Source organism: Pseudophryne corroboree, chromosome 1, assembly GCF_028390025.1.
Source record: "Pseudophryne corroboree isolate aPseCor3 chromosome 1, aPseCor3.hap2, whole genome shotgun sequence".
Taxonomy (NCBI): domain Eukaryota; kingdom Metazoa; phylum Chordata; class Amphibia; order Anura; family Myobatrachidae; genus Pseudophryne; species Pseudophryne corroboree.
This window is the reverse complement of record NC_086444.1, coordinates 74,849,263-74,874,440: the sequence shown is the minus strand read 5'-3', so window position 1 is coordinate 74,874,440 and position 25,178 is coordinate 74,849,263. Positions and strand designations below refer to the sequence as shown.

At 45.7% G+C, this 25,178-nt stretch overlaps 1 protein-coding gene across 2 annotated transcripts in view; it reads right to left on the bottom strand.

The window, feature by feature from the left end:
* The window catches only part of RAI14 (retinoic acid induced 14), a 275,686-nt gene that overhangs the window by 76,838 nt on the left and 173,670 nt on the right, over positions 1 to 25,178 (bottom strand). For both annotated transcript variants that reach the window (XM_063960665.1, XM_063960657.1), the window contains exons 4-5: positions 5,056 to 5,144; positions 163 to 227 (exon numbers count right to left, since the gene is read on the bottom strand). In XM_063960665.1, the coding sequence (XP_063816735.1) occupies positions 163 to 227; positions 5,056 to 5,144 (154 nt within the window). The remainder of the gene's footprint in view (positions 1 to 162; positions 228 to 5,055; positions 5,145 to 25,178) is intronic.

Genomic DNA, 25,178 nt, shown 5'->3' with positions numbered 1-25,178 from the left:
ACGCATTTGCAATGCTGTGCTCACTGTAGTGCTATCCACTGCGCTTATGGTAGGTTCCAATGGGCATCCCACTCCTTCTATGAGCACTACGTCAGACACACATTTTTAGATCTTTCAAAAATATTCAGTAGCGCAACAGGTGGAAAATAGGGTTGTGCTTACCTGTATAAGTCGCTTTACACATTCAATGTGGTTATATTTCACAGCCAAGTGTAGAACACTGTGTCCTAAAAGTAAAATAAAACAACTGGTGAGAGAATTCACTAAAACCAAATCTTATAAGGCGATCTTCACAACAAATGTTCATTTCCCTATTGCACCCACTTCATAGAGATACACTGTTCAATCCAATACCCAATAGCATAGGTGCCAGCTCTGTGGGTACTTAAACACCCAGTATTTGTGTAGGGATGCCATCGACCATTCCCATCGATGGCGTTGATGAAGATCCGATGGTCCTCTGTCATCAATGTTTTGATGTTTCTTTCCAGTACAGGGGCACTTCCCCATTCAGTACCACTCCCTTCTCTGATTGGCTCATTGGTTAGTCCCACCCCTGTGTTCTGTCTTGCCTCCTTTCCTAATTGACCCGCCGCTCACAGCAGTATTGTCCATTGATGGTTTCATGCAATGCACCGGTGACACCATCGATGGTGACTGTTGATTGTGACTCCTTCCATGGCCATCCCTATATTTGTACTGCCTCTAGGCGTATCTATGCATTGTATATCATTTTTCAGTCACATGATGGATGTAATGTGAGCACTCATTTAGAAAAAGTTGGCACCCTAGCATACCAGATATTTTACAGTGCTGACCACTACCCTACCCAGCAGTGCACTTCATCATCTCATGCAGTAGCTGGGAGACACATAACTGGAGATCCAGAATTCTATATTTCCCTATTATAATGTGACACAACACTATATTAGCTTAATGTACGATACAGTTTTCTGTACGTAGATAATACATTACAATCAGCCAGAATATTGGAAGCTGTAACGCTGAAACGCTGTTAAATGGTTTAATTAAGCTGGCAGGTAAGTGGAATACAGAGCCAGCGTACTCTACAGTCAGTGGTCAGCATCAGGACGGGGATGCGGTCAAAATGCCGCCGGCCGGAATCCCGGCGGTCGAAATACCGACGCCGGAATCCCGACCGCCACAATCCCGACATATTCTCCCTACATGGGTGTCCACGACACCCATAGAGGGAGAATATAATAGTGTGCCGAGCGTAGCGAGGCACCGTGCCCGCAAGGGGCTGCGTTCCGCTCGCCACCCCTGTTGGGATTGTGTGGTCGGGATTCCGGCGTCGGGATTTCGACCGCCGGGATTCCGGCCGGCGGCATTTAGTACTGATCCATCAGGACGGACATTAGGTAGGTCATTATATTCACACTGATTGTAAACAGAGGGGTAGAATGTAACAGCAAACGTTTATGAGAAGAGATACCCTTAGAGATACAGTACATAGAGAATAATGTAAGTTTCCTAAACCTTCAAAATATAAGAAGCTTTTCCAACAACATGTTTCTCTCCCTGCGTCTCTGCTTGCTTCAACAACACGTTTCTCTCCCTGCGTCTCTGCTTGCTTCAACAACACGTTTCTCTCCCTGCGTCTCTGCTTGCTTCAACAACACGTTTCTCTCCCTGCGTCTCTGCTTGCTTCAACAACATGTTTCTCTCCCTGCGTCTCTGCTTGCTTCAACAACACGTTTCTCTCCCTGCGTCTCTGCTTGCTTCAACAACACGTTTCTCTCCCTGCGTCTCTGCTTGCTTCAACAACACGTTTCTCTCCCTGCGTCTCTGCTTGCTTCAACAACACGTTTCTCTCCCTGCGTCTCTGCTTGCTTCAACAACACGTTTCTCTCCCTGCGTCTCTGCTTGCTTCAACAACACGTTTCTCTCCCTGCGTCTCTGCTTGCTTCAACACGTTTCTCTCCCTGCGTCTCTGCTTGCTTCAACAACACGTTTCTCTCCCTGCGTCTCTGCTTGCTTAAACAACACGTTTCTCTCCCTGCGTCTCTGCTTGCTTAAACAACACGTTTCTCTCCCTGCGTCTCTGCTTGCTTCAACAACACGTTTCTCTCCCTGCGTCTCTGCTTGCTTCAACAACACGTTTCTCTCCCTGCGTCTCTGCTTGCTTCAACAACACGTTTCTCTCCCTGCGTCTCTGCTTGCTTCAACAACATGTTTCTCTCCCTGCGTCTCTGCTTGCTTCAACAACACGTTTCTCTCCCTGCGTCTCTGCTTGCTTCAACAACACGTTTCTCTCCCTGCGTCTCTGCTTGCTTCATGCTGAGACTTGGAAATGACTGGCATTACTAGTGCAGGTCAAGACACATAGAACAGTCATCAAGTGCGCTGTCAGTGAGTACAGTAAATGTGTCACGGGTCACGTCATTTCTATCTATCGTCTCTGCCTAGGGACACCAAAGAGTCATCCTCAACTCTGGCTGCAATTCTAAAATAACCGTAAGAACTGCAAAACATGAAACATCCCCCGTGCACCAGTTGTCACAAATATACAGTTTATGTATAATACAGTCACATGAGAACAATTGCCATAGAATAGTAACTTCTGCAGCAAACCCGTATAATAAAGATGAAACGGCCCAACATTCTTGTTCAGCACTAAATATAGTTTGCAATTGATGATCTATTTATTAAATGGTTAATGCTGGAGAACTCTATGGGCCATATTCAATTAGCAGTGATAACGGACTTTTCACGTGAAAAGTCCGGTTTTCGGGTGAAAAACCGGACTTTTCACGTGAAATGCAATTACAGCCTATTCAATTATCCTGGAAAATTTATCGGTGATCATGTTTTCACTAATTTCACTTCACCTTCTCTGAAGCAGGTGAAAAGTTGGGAAAAGTCACTATTTTAAGGTAAAAATGTTTGGATATGGTACAGAACTCCTGGGACACCCCCCTTTATGACTAATTAGGCACGTTGAAGTTTTTAATTGGCCAATAATGACATGTCATTTTTGGGGTGAAAAAGTAAAAAGTGATGGAAATTGGGGTTCAAGGTATGGGACAGGTATATTTGGGTGCTTTATGAGTGGGACAGGTGTTTTTTAGGCTTGCAGATGGGAGTAATCGGTCTGTTTCCACTTTTTTTTAAAGTACCCTAAAATGACCCAAATATATACTTATACCCATTTTCATGTACCCCAAATTTAGTGAGAGCATTTATTTTGCTCAAAAAAACTTGCTTTCTATCATTTTTTTGCATTTAAAAAAAAATGCATATAACCGCCATTTCACACAATTTAAGTCCCCAAAAACTCTCTAATGTGATCTCTAACACACTTCTCTTCTGTTTTTGCTATGTTAGTTTAGCATTTTTTGGGGTACAGGCTGATTTCCCCATTTTCACCTGCACTTTTCACTGCAAGAATTTTCACGTGAAACCCGTTCGGAATTGAATAGGTCGAAAAATGGAGCGTTTTCGCGGCAATTTTCGTCCGATTGCCGCGAAAAATTTTCGGGCGAAAAATTGAAAAACGGAGCGATTTCGCGGCAATTTTCGGCCGATTGCCGCGAAAAATTTTCGGGCGAAAAATTGCCGCGAATTTGCGGATAATTGAATACCCCACTATATCATTAACCTATAGCCAGATTAAGAGGGGTATGCAGGGCATACTGTACCCCGGGCCCCCCTCTGTCAGGGGGCCCTCCAGGCCAAAGCATACTGACATCACTAGCTTTCCCTCTTATGCAGCAGCAGAACCAGACAGCCAGAATGTGAGCAGGACAGAATGCAGTGCAGGCAGAGACACAGGAGTATCAGATTTCATGAGCTATCAATGGAACTTTCCAACCAAAGGAGAAATAGGAGGGTGGAGAGAGCAGTAAGTAACACAGAGTGGGATCCCTGTGTCACTTACAGCTCTCTCCACACGTGGGTGGGAGGCCTGTGTAACTTATCTAATGAGGGTCTAGAGCAGTGATGGCTAACCTTGACACTCCAGCTGTTGTTGAACTACACATCCCAGCATGCCCTGCATCAGTTTTAGCAAGGCCAAACAGCAAAACTGTAGCAGGGCATGCTGGGATGTGTAGTTCAACAACAGCTGGAGTGTCAAGGTTAGCCATCACTGGTCTACAGAGAGACACACACACACACACACACACACACACACACACACACACAGAGAGACCTCCTGAGTCCTATCCCAGTGTGTAAGTAGTACAGAGGCTGCTGCTATTTTTGCATGTGACAAGATAAATTATACATTTTATTATTCTATGTGTATTTTAAGGTTGGTTAAGTTGTCTTTGTTGCACTACAAGAACATGTTATAAAATAGTTGTCTTTCAATTATGTGGAGCTATAAACAGTACCCAGACATTATTAAACTATTAATTTAAATCTACTATACACCATTGGGCTAAATGTAATATACACAATCCATACATCCCAACATGACCCATTCCAGGACGGACAACATGCTCTCTACCTGGACTTCCTTCTTAATTTATGATTGCAATCACCTGTGTTGAACACCTTTCTTATCAACTAAATAGTTTAACAAAGGTGATGCCGATCATATATTAAGAGGGAAGTCCATGTAAAGAGCATGTTGTCCCTCCTGGAATGCATCATATTGGGAGGTATGCACAATCTAATACACAGCCCAACCCCCCCCCCCCCCCCCTTCCATTGGGGCCCCTCTGTCTAAAGTGCCCTGGGAACCCCCAAGGCTTAATACAGCCCTGCAAACCTATTCACTTGTGGCAATAAATCAACCTTTAACATAATATTTGAGGTGCTCAGACTCAGTGGTGTTTCTAGGGGGTTGTGGGCCACACTGCTCTGCTATTATGGTGTCCCCCCCCTTGGACTGGGTCACCGAGTAGCCGGGAGATGCGGGACATCTGGCGTCACCACACCTGGTGACGCCACCGCACAGCTTAAACTTAGTAAATATGGACAGTACATTGTTTTATTAGTTACTGCAGCCAGTCAGCTACCGATAATAGATTGAATGCGTAAATTTATACTATACAGACCTTTTTAGAACATTTGAAGTGACAGTACCTGATAGATCTTGTGCTAAGACATCTACGCCATGTGCCAGCATAACCCTTAGACAGTCTGCATTCCCTTTCATGGCGGCGAGATGGAACCTGAAAACCAAATGCAAATTCATTTTACAATGGTGCACAGTAGCTGGAATCCATATCCACCTGTCAGTCCTGACAGGAATGTTACGACAGAAACTGAGAAGAGAAGAATTTCAGCAAAATGTATTTCTGGCAAGAGAACAAAAACGGAAGATTTATTACCAGCGCCAAAACATTTACTATCTTTACAAATACAATCATTTTCTGTGCTGTGCTTTCAATTATCTTATATTCAGAAGTAAAAGCGGTTTCTGAGACCTCACAGTGGTCGGCAATCACGATCAATAAGAAACCAATGTTTGCTTTGAGAAGCAGGAAATCTGGTCTGCGGCCTTGTAGGATGGTTGCAGCACCACGTATAAAATTACTTTTTTTTCAATTTGACAGTAAAACAGCTATAGTAGTCTACATCTACAAGTCATATTAATCCAGATGCATACTAGGTTCAATAAGTATTATACAGCACCTGCTCCTACAAGCAGCAATCACAGCCATTTAGTAGACTAAACCAATATCCTTGAGTATATGAGGCACCTGAGTGGCTCCTCAGTCATGAAGCACTAGGTGGCTCCTGAGTAAGGAGGCTCAAAGGGGCTCCCGAGGAATGAGGCTTAACATAGCTCCCAAGAAATGAGGCACAAAGTGGCTCAGGGGAATGAGGCACAAAGGGGCTCTCAAGGAATGAGGCACAAATAGTTTTTTCAATAAAATGGTCAGTTGCATTCTTAAGAATATTGGACAAGCTGTCATAATGTACGTACGTAAGTGACCGCTCCCATGTCCCTGCAATAGCAATGGTTCCCGCTTTTTCTGCCTACACTTTGTGTATGGGATGGGTGCTCTTTATTTAGTCAGTAATCATATACTGTAACTGAACATGGAGTCAAGATTTGAGTGTGGGATGGGGGCCCCTGTTGCTGTTGCAGCCCAGGGCCAAAGAACATTTTAATCCCGCACTGGATAAACAATTAAAACAGGTAGTATTACTGCGTTGCATGTCTACATTGCAATTAGTTTGGACGTATGCCAAAAGCATGCTTCCAAATTCATTGAAATCAAGTTTCCAGCAGATGTATTTCCTACTCGTCCAGCAGGTGGTGCTGCAGACTACAACTTGCTCCAAGGAAGCCATGATGGGAAGGATTGTTTAACAGGACCCAAGTCGGAGTTTCAATCAACTGTTTTTCTTTGATGAAATATCCCTAGCACAGGTGAAGGTAGACACGGATGATGCTAGCCTTGGGTGCAGGCACTGAGCAATCTCCATGAGGCCTGGTCTGCCACCTATCTCACATTTCTGGTACTTTGAGGCCCTGGCCCCAGTACAGTCACACATACAGATAAATCTAGCCCCAAATTCTCCCACAGCAAGTATGGGAGACTTTCAATTAATAAGAAGTTGGTTATGGACCAGTAGAATCTGATTCTAACCAGATTGGACCCAGTAACGTGTCAACATCATTAAAATGGTTTGTATTTAACAAGAAAAAACTTTCAGGGACCTACTTATCATATAATTTAAGTTTACACCCTTTTTATAATATTTTAGCTTCAAAGCAATTTACTAATAGCTGAATGCATAGAGATTTATCCTGCATTCAGTTAATGATCGTAGAATACCACATTTCCTATTATTCTCAATAGAGATGCGTGCGCTTCGGAGAAGATTCGGGTACCAAGTCCCGGTTTGGAACGTCCCACAGTTCGGAATTCGGATTTTAAATCTGAATTTCAGGTTTTGGATTGGAAAAAAATGACATGATTTTAGCTTTTTTTTTTTTTTTATTGATTTTTTATCAATAATTATCCATTTTTTCATAGATTTTTAAACCGAACCAAAAACCGAATCTAAACAAAAACACTCGAGGGTGAATTTTTGTGCAAAATTACTAATTACCGTACATTAATTTCTTCCCTTAATCTTTTTTTTCTTAAAGGAAAAAATAAGTATATAGTTGACATATTTCCTATGTATGTACAGGTTAAAGTTAGGAAATTGCATCTGCTATCTCTTTGCTTACTCGGACATATAGTATTTTGGGTCTTTTCAAGACTTGGCCATGTCACCATCGAGGTCACCTCTCTGCCCCTTACCATTAGCTCAGTTATCCTATTGTGAGATGGTTACTGTATTATACATTTGAAAGATTGACAGTACAGCTCTAGGGAGAAATACATGGATTATGGAATGGAACAGAAACAATGGAACTGCACTGGACAGTTCCCTCTACAGCAGGGTTAGGGTTAATCTATGGGAGGGAAGGGTTAGGATATTGGAAATGAAGGTTAACGTTAGGTTACAGGAGGGTAGAGTTAGGGTTAGGCTATGGGAGGGAAGGGTTAGGGGAAGGATATAAGAGGGAAGGGTTACAGGAGGGTAGAGTTAGGGTTAGGCTATGGGAGGGAAGGGCTAGGGGAAGGATATAAGAGGGAAGGGTTACAGGAGGGTAGAGTTAGGGTTATGCTATGAGAGGGAAGGGTTAGGGGAAGGATATAAGAGGGAAGGGTTACAGGAGGGAAGAGTTAGGGTTGTGCTATGGGAGGGAAGGGTTAGGGGAAGGATATAAGAGGGAAGGATTACAGGAGGGAAGAGTTAGGGTTAGTCTATGGGAGGGAAGGGTTAGGGGAAAGATATAAGAGGGAAGGGTTACAGGAGGGTAGAGTTAGGGTTATGCTATTGGAGGGAAGGGTTAGGGGAAGGACATAAGAGGGAAGGGTTACAGGAGGGCAGAGTTAGGGTTATGCTATTGGAGGGAAGGGTTAGGAGAAGGATATAAAAGGGATGGGTTACAGGAGGGTAGAGTTAGGGTTAGGCTATGAGAGGGAAGGGTTAGGGGAAGGATATAAGAGGGAAGGGTTACAGGAGGGTAGAGTTAGGGTTATGCTATGGGAGGGAAGGGTTAGGGGAAGGATATAAGAGGGAAGGGTTACAGGAGGGTAGAGTTAGGGTTATGCTATGGGAGGGAAGGGTTAGGGGAAGGATATAAGAGGGATGGGTTACAGGAGGGTAGAGTTAGGGTTAGGCTATGAGAGGGAAGGGTTAGGGGAAGGATATAAGAGGGAAGGGTTACAGGAGGGTAGAGTTAGGGTTATGCTATGAGAGGGAAGGATTAGGGGAAGGATATAAGAGGGAAGGGTTACAGGAGGGTAGAGTTATGGTTAGGCTATGGCAGGGAAGGGTTAGGGGAAGGATATAAGAGGGAAGGGTTACAGGAGGGTGGAGTTAGGGTTAGGCTACGGGAGGGAAGGGTTAGGGGAAGGATATAAGAGGGAAGGGTTACAGGAGGGTAGAGTTAGGGCTAGGCTATGGGAGGGGAGGGTTAGGGGAAGGATATAAGAGGGAATGGTTACAGGAGGGTAGAGTTAGGGTTATGCTATTGGAGGGAAGGGTTAGGGGAAGGATATAAGAGGGAAGGGTTACAGGAGGGTAGAGTTAGGGTTATGCTATTGGGAAGGGTTACAGGAGGGTAGAGTTAGGGTTAGGCTATGAGAGGGAAGGGTTAGGGGAAGGATATAAGAGGGAAGGGTTACAGGAGGGTAGAGATAGGGTTAGGCTATGAGAGGGAAGGGTTAGGGGAAGGATATAAGAGGGAAGGGTTACAGGAGGGTGGAGATAGGGTTAGGCTATGAGAAGGAAGGGTTAGGGGAAGGATATAAGAGGGAAGGGTTACAGGAGGGTAGAGATAGGGTTAGGCTATGAGAGGGAAGGGTTAGGGGAAGGATATAAGAGGGAAGGGTTACAGGAGGGTAGAGATAGGGTTAGGTTATGAGAGGGAAGGGTTAGGGGAAGGATATAAGAGGGAAGGGTTACAGGAGGGTAGAGTTAGGGTTATGCTATTGGGAAGGGTTACAGGAGGGTAGAGTTAGGGTTAGGCTATGAGAGGGAAGGGTTAGGGGAAGGATATAAGAGGGAAGGGTTACAGGAGGGTAGAGTTAGGGTTATGCTATTGGGAAGGGTTACAGGAGGGTAGAGTTAGGGTTAGGCTATGAGAGGGAAGGGTTAGGGGAAGGATATAAGAGGGAAGGGTTACAGGAGGGTAGAGATAGGGTTAGGCTATGAGAGGGAAGGGTTAGGGGAAGGATATAAGAGGGAAGGGTTACAGGAGGGTAGAGATAGGGTTAGGTTATGAGAGGGAAGGGTTAGGGGAAGGATATAAGAGGGAAGGGTTACAGGAGGGTAGAGTTAAGGTTATGCTATTGGGAAGGGTTACAGGAGGGTAGAGTTAGGGTTAGGCTATGAGAGGGAAGGGTTAGGGGAAGGATATAAGAGGGAAGGGTTACAGGAGGGTAGAGTTAGGGTTATGCTATGGGAGGGAAGGGTTAGGGGAAGGATATAAGAGGGAAGGGTTACAGGAGGGTAGAGTTAGGGTTAGGCTATGAGAGAGAAGGGTTAGGGGAAGGATATAAGAGGGAAGGGTTACAGGAGGGTAGAGATAGGGTTAGGCTATGAGAGGGAAGGTTTAGGGAAAGGGTTACAGGAGGGTAGAGTTAGGGTTAGGATGTAAGAGGGAAGGTTTACGGTTAAGATAGGAGAGGGGAGGTTACGATTAGACACTAGGGGCTGGGTTCGAGATTAGGGATACTAAAAGCCAGAATCACTGCAGGTTGAGACGGAAGTCATCATGACGCCACCACCAGACCCGGAAGACCATGCTGGAGCCACAGTACCAGTTAAGTCCCCACTGGATCACCAGGAACTTTTTGTCGCCATTCTAATTATGTTGACATTTCATCAGTGTCGATATATATGAATGTTGACATGGTTGTAATCTCTTTAATAGCAAAAGACGATCCAATACCAGACATGCAACCTTATCAATGAATGAGATGTAGTTATCAACTATACATTAATTGGGGTTGGGATCGGGCGACGGGCAGTCGGGATCCCGGCGGTCAGCATATCAATGCTGGGATCCCGGACGCCAGAATGCCGGCAGGGGGCCCAGGGCTTTTACCACTCGTGGGTGTTCATGCTTCGTTGCGCTCCCGCCCCCTGCCGGCATTCTGGCCGTCGGGATCCCAGCATTGATATGCTGACCGCCGGGATCCCGACTGCCCGTCGCCCGATCCCAACCCCAATGAAAATATAGTTAGTGTCACACTTTCATCTATATGAATAAAATGATTGAGGGGAAAAAATAAGATTTTACTCACAGGTAAATCTATTTCTCGTAGTCCGTAGTGGATGCTGGGACTCCGTAAGGACCATGGGGATTAGCGGCTCCGCGGGAGACTGGGCACAACTAAAGAAAGCTTTAGGACTACCTGGTGTGCACTGGCTTCTCCCACCAAGACCCTCCTCCAGACCTCAGTTAGGATACTGTGCCCGGAAGAGCTGACACAAATAGGAAGGATTTTGAATCCCGGGTAAGACTCATACCAGCCACACCAATCACACCGTATAACTCGTGATACTATACCCAGTTAACAGTATGAAATATAACTGAGCCTCTCAACAGATGGCTCAACAATAACCCTTTAGTTAGGCAATAACTATAAACAAGTATTGCAGACAATCCGCACTTAGGATGGGCGCCCAGGATCCACTACGGACTACGAGAAATAGATTTACCGGTGAGTAAAATCTTATTTTCTCTGACGTCCTAAGTGGATGCTGGGACTCCGTAAGGACCATGGGGATTATACCAAAGCTCCCAAACGGGCGGGAGAGTGCGGATGACTCTGCAGCACCGAATGAGCAAACTCTAGGTCCTCCTCAGCCAGGGTATCAAACTTGTAGACTGTTGCAAAAATGTTTGAACCCGACCAAGTAACAGCTCGGCAAAGTTGTAAAGCCGAGACCCCTCGGGCAGCCGCCCAAGAAGAGCCCACTTTCCTCGTGGAATGGGCTTTTACAGATTTAGGGTGCGGCAGTCCAGCCGCAGCATGTGCAAGTTGAATCGTGCTACAGATCCAGCGAGCAATAGTCTGCTTAGAAGCAGGAGCACCCAGCTTGTTGGGTGCATACAGGATAAATAGCGAGTCAGTTTTCCTGACTCCAGCCGTCCTGGAAACATATACTTTTCAGGGCCCTGACTACGTCCAGTAACTTGGAATCCTCCAAGTCCCAAGTAGCCGCAGGCACCACAATAGGTTGGTTCACATGAAAAACTGATACCACCTTAGGAAGGAATTGGGAACGAGTCCTCAATTCCGCCTTATCCATATAAAATACAGATAAGGGCTTTTGTATGACAAAGCCGCCAATTCTGATACACGCCTGGCCGACGCCACGGCCCACAGCATGACCACTTTCCACGTGAGGTATTGTAGCTCCACGGATTTAAGTGGCTCAACCCAATGCGACTTCAGGAAATCCAACACCACGTTGAGATCCCACGGTGCCACTTGAGGCACAAACGGGGGCTGACTATGCAGCACTCCCTTAACAAAAGTCTGAACTTCAGGCAGTGAAGCCAGTTCTATTTTGGAAGAAAATCGATAGAGCCGAAATCTGGACCTTCATGGAACCCAATTTTAGGCCCATAGTCACCTCTGACTGTAGGAAGTGCAGAAATCGACCTAGCTGAAATTTCTCCTTTGGGGCCTTCCTGGCCTCACAGCACGCAACATATTTCCACCATATGCGGTTGATAATGGTTTGCGTTCACTTCTTTCCTAGCTTTAAATAGAGTAGGGATAACTTCCTCCGGAATGCCCTTTTCCTTCAGGATCCGGCGTTCAACCGCCATGCCGTCAAACGCAGCCGCGGTACGTCTTGGAACAGACAGGCCCCCTGCTGCAGCAGGTCCTGTCTGAGCGGCAGAGGCCATGGGTCCTCTGAGATCATTTCTAGAGATGAGCGGGTTCGGTTTCTCTGAAACCGAACCCGCACGAACTTCATGTTTTTTTTACGGGTCCGAGCAGACTCGGATCCTCCCGCCTTGCTCGGTTAACCCGAGCGCGCCCGAACGTCATCATGACGCTGTCGGATTCTCGCGAGACTCGGATTCTATATAAGGAGCCGCGCGTCGCCGCCATTTTCACACGTGCATTGAGATTGATAGGGAGAGGACGTGGCTGGCGTCCTCTCCATTAGAAATTAGATTAGAAGAGAGAGAGAGATTGTGCAGAGTCAGACAGAGTTTACCACAGTGACCAGTGCAGTTGTTGTTAGTTAACTTTTATTTATTTTAATATAATATATCCGTTCTCTGCTATATCCGTTCTCTGCCTGAAAAAAAACGATACACAGCAGCAGCCAGTCACACAGTGTGACTCAGTCTGTGTGCACTCAGCTCAGCCCAGTGTGCTGCACATCAATGTATAAAAGGCAAAGCTTATAATAATTGTGGGGGAGACTGGGGAGCACTGCAGGTTGTTATAGCAGGAGCCCCCAGGAGTACATAATATTATATTAATTTAAAATTAAACAGTGCACACTTTTGCTGCAGGAGTGCCACTGCCAGTGTGACTAGTGGTGACCAGTGCCTGACCACCAGTATAGTAGTATATTGTTGTATGTATTGTATACTATCTCTTTATCAACCAGTCTATATTAGCAGCAGACACAGTACAGTGCGGTAGTTCACGGCTGTGGCTACCTCTGTGTCGGCAGTCGGAACTCGGCAGGCAGTCCGTCCATCCATAATTGTATTACAATATATACCACCTAACCGTGGTATTTTTTTTTCTTTCTTTATACCGTCGTCATAGTGTCATACTAGTTGTTACGAGTATACTACTATCTCTTTATCAACCAGTGTACAGTGCGGTAGTTCACGGCTGTGGCTACCTCTGTGTCGGCAGTCGGCAGGCAGTCCGTCCATCCATAATTGTATTATTATTATAATATATACCACCTAACCGTGGTTTTTTTTTCATTCTTTATACCGTCATAGTGTCATACTAGTTGTTACGAGTATACTACTATCTCTTTATCAACCAGTGTACAGTGCGGTAGTTCACGGCTGTGGCTACCTCTGTGTCGGCAGTCGGCAGGCAGTCCGTCCATCCATAATTGTATTATTATTATAATATATACCACCTAACCGTGGTTTTTTTTTCATTCTTTATACCGTCGTCATAGTGTCATACTAGTTGTTACGAGTATACTACTATCTCTTTATCAACCAGTGTACAGTGCGGTAGTTCACGGCTGTGGCTACCTCTGTGTCGGCAGTCGGCAGGCAGTCCGTCCATCCATAATTGTATTATTATTATAATATATACCACCTAACTGTGGTATTTTTTTTTCTTTCTTTATACCGTCGTCATAGTGTCATACTAGTTGTTACGAGTATACTACTATCTCTTTATCAACCAGTGTACAGTGCGGTAGTTCACGGCTGTGGCTACCTCTGTGTCGGCAGTCGGCAGGCAGTCCGTCCATCCATAATTGTATTATTATTATAATATATACCACCTAACCGTGGTTTTTTTTTCATTCTTTATACCGTCATAGTGTCATACTAGTTGTTACGAGTATACTACTATCTCTTTATCAACCAGTGTACAGTGCGGTAGTTCACGGCTGTGGCTACCTCTGTGTCGGCAGTCGGCAGGCAGTCCGTCCATCCATAATTGTATTATTATTATAATATATACCACCTAACCGTGGTTTTTTTTTCATTCTTTATACCGTCGTCATAGTGTCATACTAGTTGTTACGAGTATACTACTATCTCTTTATCAACCAGTGTACAGTGCGGTAGTTCACGGCTGTGGCTACCTCTGTGTCGGCAGTCGGCAGGCAGTCCGTCCATCCATAATTGTATTATTATTATAATATATACCACCTAACCGTGGTTTTTTTTTCATTCTTTATACCGTCATAGTGTCATACTAGTTGTTACGAGTATACTACTATCTCTTTATCAACCAGTGTACAGTGCGGTAGTTCACGGCTGTGGCTACCTCTGTGTCGGCAGTCGGCAGGCAGTCCGTCCATCCATAATTGTATTATTATTATAATATATACCACCTAACCGTGGTTTTTTTTTCATTCTTTATACCGTCGTCATAGTGTCATACTAGTTGTTACGAGTATACTACTATCTCTTTATCAACCAGTGTACAGTGCGGTAGTTCACGGCTGTGGCTACCTCTGTGTCGGCAGTCGGCAGGCAGTCCGTCCATCCATAATTGTATTATTATTATAATATATACCACCTAACTGTGGTATTTTTTTTTCTTTCTTTATACCGTCGTCATAGTGTCATACTAGTTGTTACGAGTATACTACTATCTCTTTATCAACCAGTGTACAGTGCGGTAGTTCACGGCTGTGGCTACCTCTGTGTCGGCAGTCGGCAGGCAGTCCGTCCATCCATAATTGTATTATTGCGTCATGTGCTGTTTGGGGAGGGTTTTTTGGAAGGGACATCCTGCGTGACACTGCAGTGCCACTCCTAGATGGGCCCGGTGTTTGTGTCGGCCACTAGGGTCGCTTATCTTTCTCACACAGCTACCTCATTGCGCCTCTTTTTTTCTTTGCGTCATGTGCTGTTTGGGGAGGGTTTTTTGGAAGGGACATCCTGCGTGACACTGCAGTGCCACTCCTAGATGGGCCCGGTGTTTGTGTCGGCCACTAGGGTCGCTTATCTTTCTCACACAGTCAGCTACCTCATTGCGCCTCTTTTTTTCTTTGCGTCATGTGCTGTTTGGGGAGGGTTTTTTGGAAGGGACATCCTGCGTGACACTGCAGTGCCACTCCTAGATGGGCCCGGTGTTTGTGTCGGCCACTAGGGTCGCTTATCTTACTCACACAGCGACCTCGGTGCAAATTTTAGGACTAAAAATAATATTGTGAGGTGTGATGTGTTCAGAATAGGCTGAAAATGAGTGTAAATTATGTTTTTTGAGGTTAATAATACTTTGGGATCAAAATTACCCCCAAATTCTATGATTTAAGCTGTTTTTTAGGGTTTTTTGAAAAAAACACCCGAATCCAAAACACACCCGAATCCGACAAAAAAAATTCGGTGAGGTTTTGCCAAAACGCGGTCGAACCCAAAACACGGCCGCGGAACCGAACCCAAAACCAAAACACAAAACCCGAAAAATTTCAGGCGCTCATCTCTAATCATTTCTTGGAGTTCTGGTTACCAAGCTCTTCTTGGCCAACCCGGAACAATGAGTATAGTTCTTACTCCTCTCCTTCTTATTATTCTCATTACCCTGGGTAAGAGAGGCAGAGAAGGGAACACATACACCGACTGGTACACCCACGGTGTTACCAGAGCGTCCACAGCTATCGCCTGAGGGTCCCTTGACCTGGCGCAATATCTTTGTAGCTTTTTGTTGAGGCGGGACGCCATCATGTCCACCTGTGGCCTTTCCCAACGGTGTACAATCATTTGGAAAACTTCTGGATGAAGTCCCCACTCTCCCGGGTGGAGGTCGTGTCTTCTGAGAAAGTCTGCTTCTCAGTTGTCCACTCCGGGAATGAACACTGCTGACAGTGCTAACACATGATTTTCCGCCCATCGGAGAATCCTTGTGGCTTCTGCCATCGCCATCCTGCTTCTTGTGCCGCCCTGTCGGTTTACATGAGCGACCGCCGTGATGTTGTCTGACTGGATCAGCACCGGCCGGTGTTGAAGCAGGGGTCTAGCCTGACTTAGGGCATTGTAAATGGCCCTTAGTTCCAGAATATTTATGTGTAGGGAAGTCTCCTGACTTTTCCATAGCCTTGGAAGTTTCTTCCCTGTGTGACTGGCCCCCAGCCTCGAAGGCTGGCATCCGTGGTCACCAGGACCCAGTCCTGTATGCCGAATCTGCGGCCCCCTAGAAGATGAGCACTCTGCAGCCACCACAACAGCGACACCCTGGCCCTTGGAGACAGGGTTATCCGCCGATGCATCTGAAGATGCGACCCGGACCACTTGTCCAACAGATCCCACTGGAAAATCCTTGCATGGGACCTGGCGAATGGAATTTCTTCGTAAGAAGCTACCATCCTTCCCAGGGCTCGCGCGCATTGATGCACCGACACCTGTATACGTATTAGGAGGTCTCTGTCTAGAGACGACAACTCCTTGGACTTCTCCTCCGGGAGAAACCCTTTTTATCCTGTTCTGTGTCCAGAACCATACCCAGGAACAGTAGACGCGTCGTAGGAACCAGCTGCGACTTTGGAATATTCAGAATCCAGCCGTGCTGTTGGAGCACTTCCCGAGATAGTGCTACTCCGCCGAACAACTGCTCCCTGGACCTCGCCTTTATAAGGAGATCGTCCAAGTACGGGATAATTATTTCGGCCATTACCTTGGTAAATACCTCGGTGCCGGGGACAGACCAACGGCAACGTCTGGAATTGGTAATGACAATCCTGTACCACAATTTTGAGGTACTCCTGGTGAAGAGGGTAAATAGGGACATGCAGGTAAGCATGCTTGATGTCCAGTGATACCATGAAATTCTCCAGGCTTGCAATAATCGCCCTGAGCGATTCCATTTTGAACTTGAACCTTCGTATATAAGTGTTCAAGGCTTTCAATTTTAGAATGGGTCTCACCGAACCGTCTGGTTTCGGTACCACAACATTTTGGAATAGTAACCCCGGCCTTGTTGAAGGAGGGGTACCTTGATTTCACCTGCTGGAAGTACAGCTTGTGAATTGCCGCCAGTACTACACCTTTCTCCGAGGGCAGCAGGCAAGGCTGATGTGAGGTAACGGCGAGGGGGAGTCGCCTCGAACTCCAGCCTGTATCCCTGTGATACTATTTGCAGAACCTAGGGATCCACCTGTGGGCAAAGCCCACTGGTCCCTGAAGTTCCCGAGACGTGCCCCTACCGCACCTGTCTCCACCTGTGGAGCCCCAACGTCATGCGGTGGACTCAGAGGAAGCGGGGGAAGATTTTTGATCCTGGGAACTGGCTGCTGGTGCAGCTTTTTCCTTCTTCCCTTGTCTCTGTGCAGAAAGGAAGAGCCTTTGACCCGCTTGCTTTTCTGAAGCCGAAAGGACTGTACCTGAAAATACAGTGCTTTCTTAGGCTGTGAGGAAACCTGAGGTAAAAAATTTTCTTCCCAGCTGTTGCTGTGGATACGAGGTCCCAGAGACCATCCCCAAACAATTCCTCACCCTTATAAGGCAGAATCTCCATGTGCTTTTTATAGGCAGCATCACCTGTCCACTGCCGGGTTTCTAATACCTTCCTGGTAGAATGGACATTGCATTAATTCTGGATGCCAGCCGGCAAATATCCCTCTGTGCATCCTTTATATCTAAGACGACGTCTTTAATATGCTCTATGTTAGCAAACTATTATCCCTGTCTTAGAGTATTAATATTATCTGACTGGGTATCAGACCACGCTGCAGCAGCACTATTTATGCTGAGGCAATTGCAGGTCTCAGTATATAACCTGAGTGTGTATATACAGACTTCAGGATAGCCTCCTGCTTTTTATCAGCAGGCTCCTTCAAGGTGGCCGTATCCTAAGACGGCAGTGCCACCTTTTTTGACAAACGTGTGAGCGCCTTATCCACCCTAAGGGATATCTCCCAACGTGACCTATCCTCTGGCGGGAAAGGGTACGCCATCAGTAACTTTTTAGAAATTACCAGTTTCTTATCGGGGGAACCCACGCTACTTTACACACTTCATTCATTCATCTGATGGGGGAACAAAACACTGGCTGCTTTTTCTACCCAAAAATAAAACCCCTTTTATGTGGTACTTGGGTTCATGTCAGAAATGCGTAACACATTTTTCATTGCCGAGATCATGTAACGGATGTTCCTAGTGGATTGTGTATATGTCTCAACCTCGTCGACACTGGAGTCAGACTCCGTGTCGACATCTGTGTCTGCCATCTGAGGTAACGGGCGCTTTTTTGAGCCCCTGATGGCCTTTGAGATGCCTGGGCAGGCGCGGGCTGAGAAGCCGGCTGTCCCACAGCTGTTTTACGTCATCCAGCCTTCTATGTAAGGAGTTGACATTGTCGGTTAATACCTTCCACCTATCCATCCACTCTGGTGTCGGCCCCACAGGGGGCGACATCCTATTTATCGGCCTCTGCTCCACCTCCACGTAACCTTCCTCATCCCACATGTCGACACAGCCGTACCGACACACAGCACACACACAGGGAATGCTCTGACTGAGGACAGGACCCCACAAAGTCCTTTGGGGAGACAGAGAGAGAGTATGCCAGCACACACCAGAGCGCTATATAATGCAGGGATTAACACTATAACTGAGTGATTTTTCCCCCAATAGCTGCTTGTATAAACAATATTGCGCCTAAATTTAGTGCCCCCCCTCTCTTTTTAACCCTTTGAGCCTGAAAACTACAGGGGAGAGCCTGGGGAGCTGTCTTCCAGCTGCACTGTGAAGAGAAAATGGCGCCAGTGTGCCGAGGGAGATAGCTACGCCCCTTTTTCGCAGACTTTTCTCCCGCTTTTTTATGGATTCTGGCAGGGGTATTTATCACATATATAGCCTCTGGGGCTATATATTGTGATGATTTTGCCAGGCAAGGTGTTTATATTGCTGCTCAGGGCGCCCCCCCCCAGCGCCCTGCACCCATCAGTGACCGGAGTGTGAGGTGTGCATGAGGAGCAATGGCGCACAGCTGCAGTGCTGTGCGCTACCTTGGTGAAGACTGAAGTCTTCTGCCGCCGATTTTCCGGAACACTTCTTGCTTCTGGCTCTGTAAGGGGGCCGGCGGCGCGGCTCCGGGACCGAACATCAATGGCCGGTTCCATGCGGTCGATCCCTCTGGAGCTAATGGTGTCCAGTAGCCTAAGAAGCCCAAGCTACCACCAGTTAGGTAGGTTCGCTTCTTCTCCCCTTAGTCCCTCGCTGCAGTGAGTCTGTTGCCAGCAGATCTCACTGTAAAATAAAAAACCTAAAATATACTTTCTTTCTAGGAGCTCAGGAGAGCCCCTAGTGTGCATCCAGCTCAGCCGGGCACAAGAATCTAACTGAGGTCTGGAGGAGGGTCTTGGTGGGAGGAGCCAGTGCACACCAGGTAGTCCTAAAGCTTTCTTTAGTTGTGCCCAGTCTCCTGCGGAGCCGCTAATCCCCATGGTCCTTACGGAGTCCCAGCATCCACTTAGGACATCAGAGAAATTTTATATTTTCAAAATATGTGGAGTATGTTGTCCGGAATCAGCAGGAAATGGAGACAATGAACAGACAAGTTCCCTGTGTGGTTCCAAGCACTTACATAGGTTTTCACTGCGTCCAGAGACGAAAGAATTTGTGGTTTGTCCTGCGGTTTGGAAAGGGCTGATCATGTGCTGCACAAGACCTTAATATATATACAATGAAGAAAGAGTCCATTGTTGGGGCGCTGTAACCTCTCAATAGTGGGAGCTCCTGCGCTCCCTAGTGCATGTGTGGAATACATTTCCTACTGTTAATTAACAAATATTTTATCTAATTAGACATTTTTGCTATATTCATTTGTAATTATATATACTACCAGTCTCTACCAATATAGAAATGGCCAAACACAAATCTGCACCGACCTACATCACATCCATGTCTCAGAATATCTCCCAACTCGATACCTCTGCTCTGTCTAGAAGCTGTCCCTCTTATCCCGGCTCATTGCGGCTCTGACTCCCGGTTCCAGGACTGTTTTCCTGTGCAACACGACATTAGGGGAGATGTATTAAGTCTTGGGAGAGAGATAGAGTGGCGTAGTTGTCCAAGCAACCAATCAGCTGTCATTCAAAGACTGTACTAGATAAATTACAGTCAGAAGCTCATTGGTTGCTTCAGGAAACTTTTCTATCTCTCGCCAAGGCTTGATACATCTCCTCCTTTTGGGAGTTATGTAACAGGTTCAAAGATTACAGAACTGGTGTGATTTCAGGGCGTTCAATGCTAAATTGAATTCAAAACCAGCCTTATAACGGACTGACATCACACCGGTAATCTCAGAACCTAATACATGACTCCCTTTGTCCTGGGTTCAGTATGATATCCTGGCGGTCAGGAGACAGACGCTGGGATCCCGACAGCCAGAATACTGGTGGAGAGTGTCCCCTCATGTGCTTGCTGCGCTCACCGCGCTTTGGGCCCGTCCCCCTCGGATGGATTCCGGCCGGTGGTCGGGATTCCGACCGCTGGTATTTCACTGGGTGAAATCCCGACAGCCGGCAAAATAATTGCCTCCCTTTGTCCTAACCTCCAAACTTTTATTTGTTACCATTTATTTTATAGTGCAATTATATTACGCAGCGGTGTAAGAAAGTATTTAGTCAATCAGATCATTCCCTTGCCCATGTCTAATGGGGGGAATTCAATTGCTGGCGAATGGTGCGAATTGCTGTTGACGCAGCGTTTAAACGCCAGCAGCGGCACCGCATCTCCGCAACCTTTATGCAGCCGATTCAAATCCTGAAAAACATGCCTGTTGGGGGTCCTTGAGGAACGAGTTTGGCGAACCACTGGTCTACAAGAAGTGTGTTGATATATTTAATGAATGTATGCACACATTATTCCAATTAAAAAAAATAAAATATATATTGGGTTAAATTCAATTAGGTGCAATATTGCCATAAAGGTACCGTCTACATCGCTGCTTTTCCTCTGCACCTCTATGGGGCGAGAAGAGGCACAGGTGATGTAGACAGACGCAATGTGCGGTTCACTGCAGCACCATCACTGGCATCGCTTCTAACTGTCTTGACCCACAGGGGCTTGAGCAGAGTTGAACTCAAGAACATTTGCGGAGCGCATTTTGTGTGTTATCACACAGCACATGCTACGCAACCACACCTCATGCATTGCAGGTTGCGCTGGGTTGTGCCTGCGTAGTCTACAACAGTAAAACCCAGCGCATGGACAGACGTGGTCCAAACTCAGATATGCATACAACTGTACACATACATATACACATTGATGGCCTAATTCAGATGGGTGTGATACAAAAGATAGACATTAAAAAGTCATTAGGTCGACAGTAAAAAGATCAACAGTCAAAAATGTCGCCAGACAAAAGGTCGACAAAAAAATGTGGGTGTTTTGTGTTTTTCAACTGTTTTTTACCCCAAGTTGTTGAAATGCGTCCCCTTGCGGGCTCGCTTAGCTTGGCGTGCTTCAGGCGCGGTGGCTTGCTCCGTACCGCTTTGCTCAACACAAGGTTACTAACGGTTATAATTTGTGACGTGGATAGTTAATTTGATGAAATGCGTCCCCTCGCGGGCTCGCTTTGCTCGTTACGCTTCAGGCTCGGTGGGTCGCTGCGCTTCGCTCACCACAAGGTTACTAAAGGTAATAGTTTGTGACTTGGATAATAAATGCAGCAAAAGTTGTAAAAAATTTTAAAAAACCGTAAAAAACAACAACCCATGTGTTGACATTTTGACACAATCGACCTTTTCAGGTCAACCTTTTGTCTATCTATCAACCACCTCCCAATTCAGATTTGTACGTGGTGTACAGAGATGCACGGCTGGTAATTTCTCTCTCCAAGGTTTGCTACATCTCCCCCTAAAACTGGAAAAAAGGAAGAGCCCTTTACCAGCTCAGTGTTACAGAGCTGTGGAATGTCTATATCCAGGCTACTGTCTTCAGAGCACATACAGAAGATTATTGATTGAGACATTGGAGTATGTTTGTTTTATTCTATCACGGTGATTGTGTGCGCTGTACACCAGAGATTTGCAGCTGGGAACCGGCCCTCTGACATCATACACTGACATATTCCAGAATCAGCCCCTCTGTTCCTTCTAATTACTTTCTTACGAGTTATGGACATTTTACATGGCCCCACCAATAACAAAGCTCAGGGTCATTTCACAGGCCTGTACTTCTTCAGATAATCTACACAGGACTTTTCAGTTTTAAGAACACAGTCATACCAATGAGAAGCCTTATAATACCGATATACGGCATTAGGGACAGCAACAGATATCCCGTAACATATGTCACCTTTACATTCTGGTTGACATGTAGTAGACTCCGATTTGCTCTGCACGGTGCGATTCTGGCAAGAAAGCCGCTGGGTTTAAAGCAGCAATTCGTTGTCAAGCAAAAGCAGGTTGTTTTTGCATTAAAACTAATTGCCACTTTAAATCTAGCAGCTATCTTGCTGGGACCACCTAATCGAAGCCTATGACATTTGGGACCCTATTCTTTCAGTTTTAATGAATACACACTGAGGACAATTATAAAAACTTGTACAAAGTTGGTGTCGTTTCTAGAAACCAATCAGATTTCCGCATTCATTTTCTCAACTGCAGTATAAAAATGGCACAAAATGATTGGTTGCAATTGGCTACAGCACCTTTCTCCCTTTGCACCAGCTCGAATAACTCAACTCCTTAATTGTAACAATAATAGTATACAGTAATAGTATACAGTACAGTGCTCTCATTCTATGAGTATACAGTACCAGAATACATGAAGCCCTGTTATTTTATCAGTATATAGTACAAGTATACTAGTACTAGGTGATTCATTGCGCCCTACGGGCACTCTTCACACCGTCGTAAGGGGCTACACCCCCTTAACCCCTGCACGCCCTTTGAGCGTGAAATCTTTGTATTTTATGCAACAGGCTACACCCCCTTAACCCTTGCACGCCCGTTGTGTGTGAAATCTTTGTATTTTATGCAACAGGCTAGGCCCCCTGAACCCCTATATTTGTATTATATGGAGTATTACCTGCAATCATAATTGTGTTAGTGGTTAAATATTGCACGGCCAAAGGGCGTGCGATGGTCTAGGGGGCGTAGCTCCTTGCAACGGAGTGAATAGTGGCCGCAGGCCCCGATGAATCACATAGTGTAGTACAGTCCCTGGTTTGTGATGCAGAAGGGCAGTCCCTGCTACAGGCCCGGCCAGCGTTATAAAATGAGTTAGTAGTGTAGTTAGTAGCCTTGTCATTCAATCAGTATACAGTACCAGTATACAGTAGTGCTGTAATTCTATCAGTATACAGTACAGCCCTGTCATTCAATCAGTATACAGTATCAATATACAGTACTGCCCTGCTATCAGTATACAGTACCAGTATACAGCACTGCTGTCATTCTACCAGAATACAGTGCAGCCCTGTCATTCAATCAGTATACAGTATCAATATACAGTACTGCCCTGCTATCAGTATACAGTACCAGTATACAGCACTGCTGTCATTCTACCAGAATACAGTGCAGCCCTGTCATTCAATCAGTATACAGTGCCAATATACAGTACTGCCCTGCTATCAGTATACAGTACCAGTATACAGCACTGCTGTCATTCTACCAGAATACAGTGCAGCCCTGTCATTCAATCAGTATACAGTGCCAATATACAGTACTGCCCTGCCATGCTATCAGTATACAGTACCAGTATACAGTAGTGCCATCATTCTATCAGTATACAGTAGAGCCCTGTCATTCAATCAGTAAACAGTACCAATATACAGTACAGCCCTGCCATGCTATCAGTATACAGTAGAGCCCTGTCATTCAATCAGTAAACAGTACCAATATACAGTACAGCCCTGCCATGCTATCAGTATACAGTAGCAGTATACAGAACTGCCGTCATTCTATCAGTATACAGTACAGCCCTGTCATTCAATCCGTATACAGTACCAATATACATTACTGCCATGCTATCAGTATACCGTACCAGTATACAGCACTGCCGTCATTCTATCAGTATACAGTACAGCCCTATCACTCAATCAGTATGCAGTACCATTATACAAATATACAGTACTGCCACGCTATAAGTATACAAAATTAGTATACAGGACTGACCTGTCATTCTATCAGTATATAGTAAATTCCCTATTTCATAGCAAACTGATTTATAATTGGCCTACACAAAGACTCACTTACAGCGCATGTACACATGTATTAAACTCACTCTCTGCTACAGGTGTTCCCTTACAGCCTTCTCTACAGTTACTGAGACCCTCCTCCATCACCGATGGCAGGTAATGCAGGGGGGGGGGGGGGGGCATGTACAGTCTGGCATGAGTACAGGAAAATTATATCCAGATCCAGAGACTTCACACTTCAAGAGATCCAGTCCCCAGTGTAAATCTGAGTTGTCTGGTTAAATACCAGACTGGTGACAACTCTATCACCTTTCTGTCAACATCAATCATGTATACGGCTCTTACAAGTCCCTAGTTTTCCCAGCACAACACAGTTTATTGACACTACACACATATAACACTGGATTGTTATATTTCTAGAACTCGGGCACCTGGTTACCAAACTGGTAGCAAGAATGAATTATTGTTGTTTTACCACCAAAAAGGAAGTACTGTACAAGTGTGTCTTTCATTGGCAGGTCAAATGGTGTACTGGTTTCCTGTTCCAGAAGTAGGAGACCCCTAGCCATACAGCGCAGGAAATGGGCAACCTTTGTCGGACAAAAAAATGTGTAATATAAAGGTGGCCCTTACAGGGCAATAATAATAATAATAATAATAATAATAATAATAACATCCTTAGAATAGTACTTTGGGAATTTTTTATGAAGGTGTTATTCTCAGTAGACTGCCACAGATGTCTCTCATCGCCCAGTTAACCTCCTCTTCTGTCAGTCTTATTCCTGTGTAATAATTATTTCACAATACAACAGTTTGGGTTATGGCGTGCCTGCAACAGGGTGCCAGGCTCGGACTGGCCCACAGGGTTACGGGGGAAACCACCAGTAGGCCCCACTACCTGGGGGGCCCTCCTCCTCTAGGGATCAGGTTCTAGACCGTGCACTTGAATTATATATTATACATATGTTACTCTCAAACTTGTGACCTCATCTTAAGCTGGGTACACTATTGAACGACCCATATATTGTTGCCCTGTTGACCAGTGTGTACCAACGATATGACTGTGAACGCAGTCATTTACAGACATATTGCGTCAGCCCTGCTGCACACACGATGACCATTATATCTACAGATATACTGGTGTGTGTACGGGTCGTCAGCCGACCGCCCGTACACATGCTGCAGAGGCGGCCAGTGACTGATGGCTCAACTGGGCGGGCACATGTAAATGCCCGCCCAGTTTGTGACGTTAGACACCACGGATTGGGCAGTGTGTATGCACAACACACTGCCCGATCCGTCTATAGATATATCTGCAGATCCATTGATCTGCAGATATATCGATCAGCGTGTACC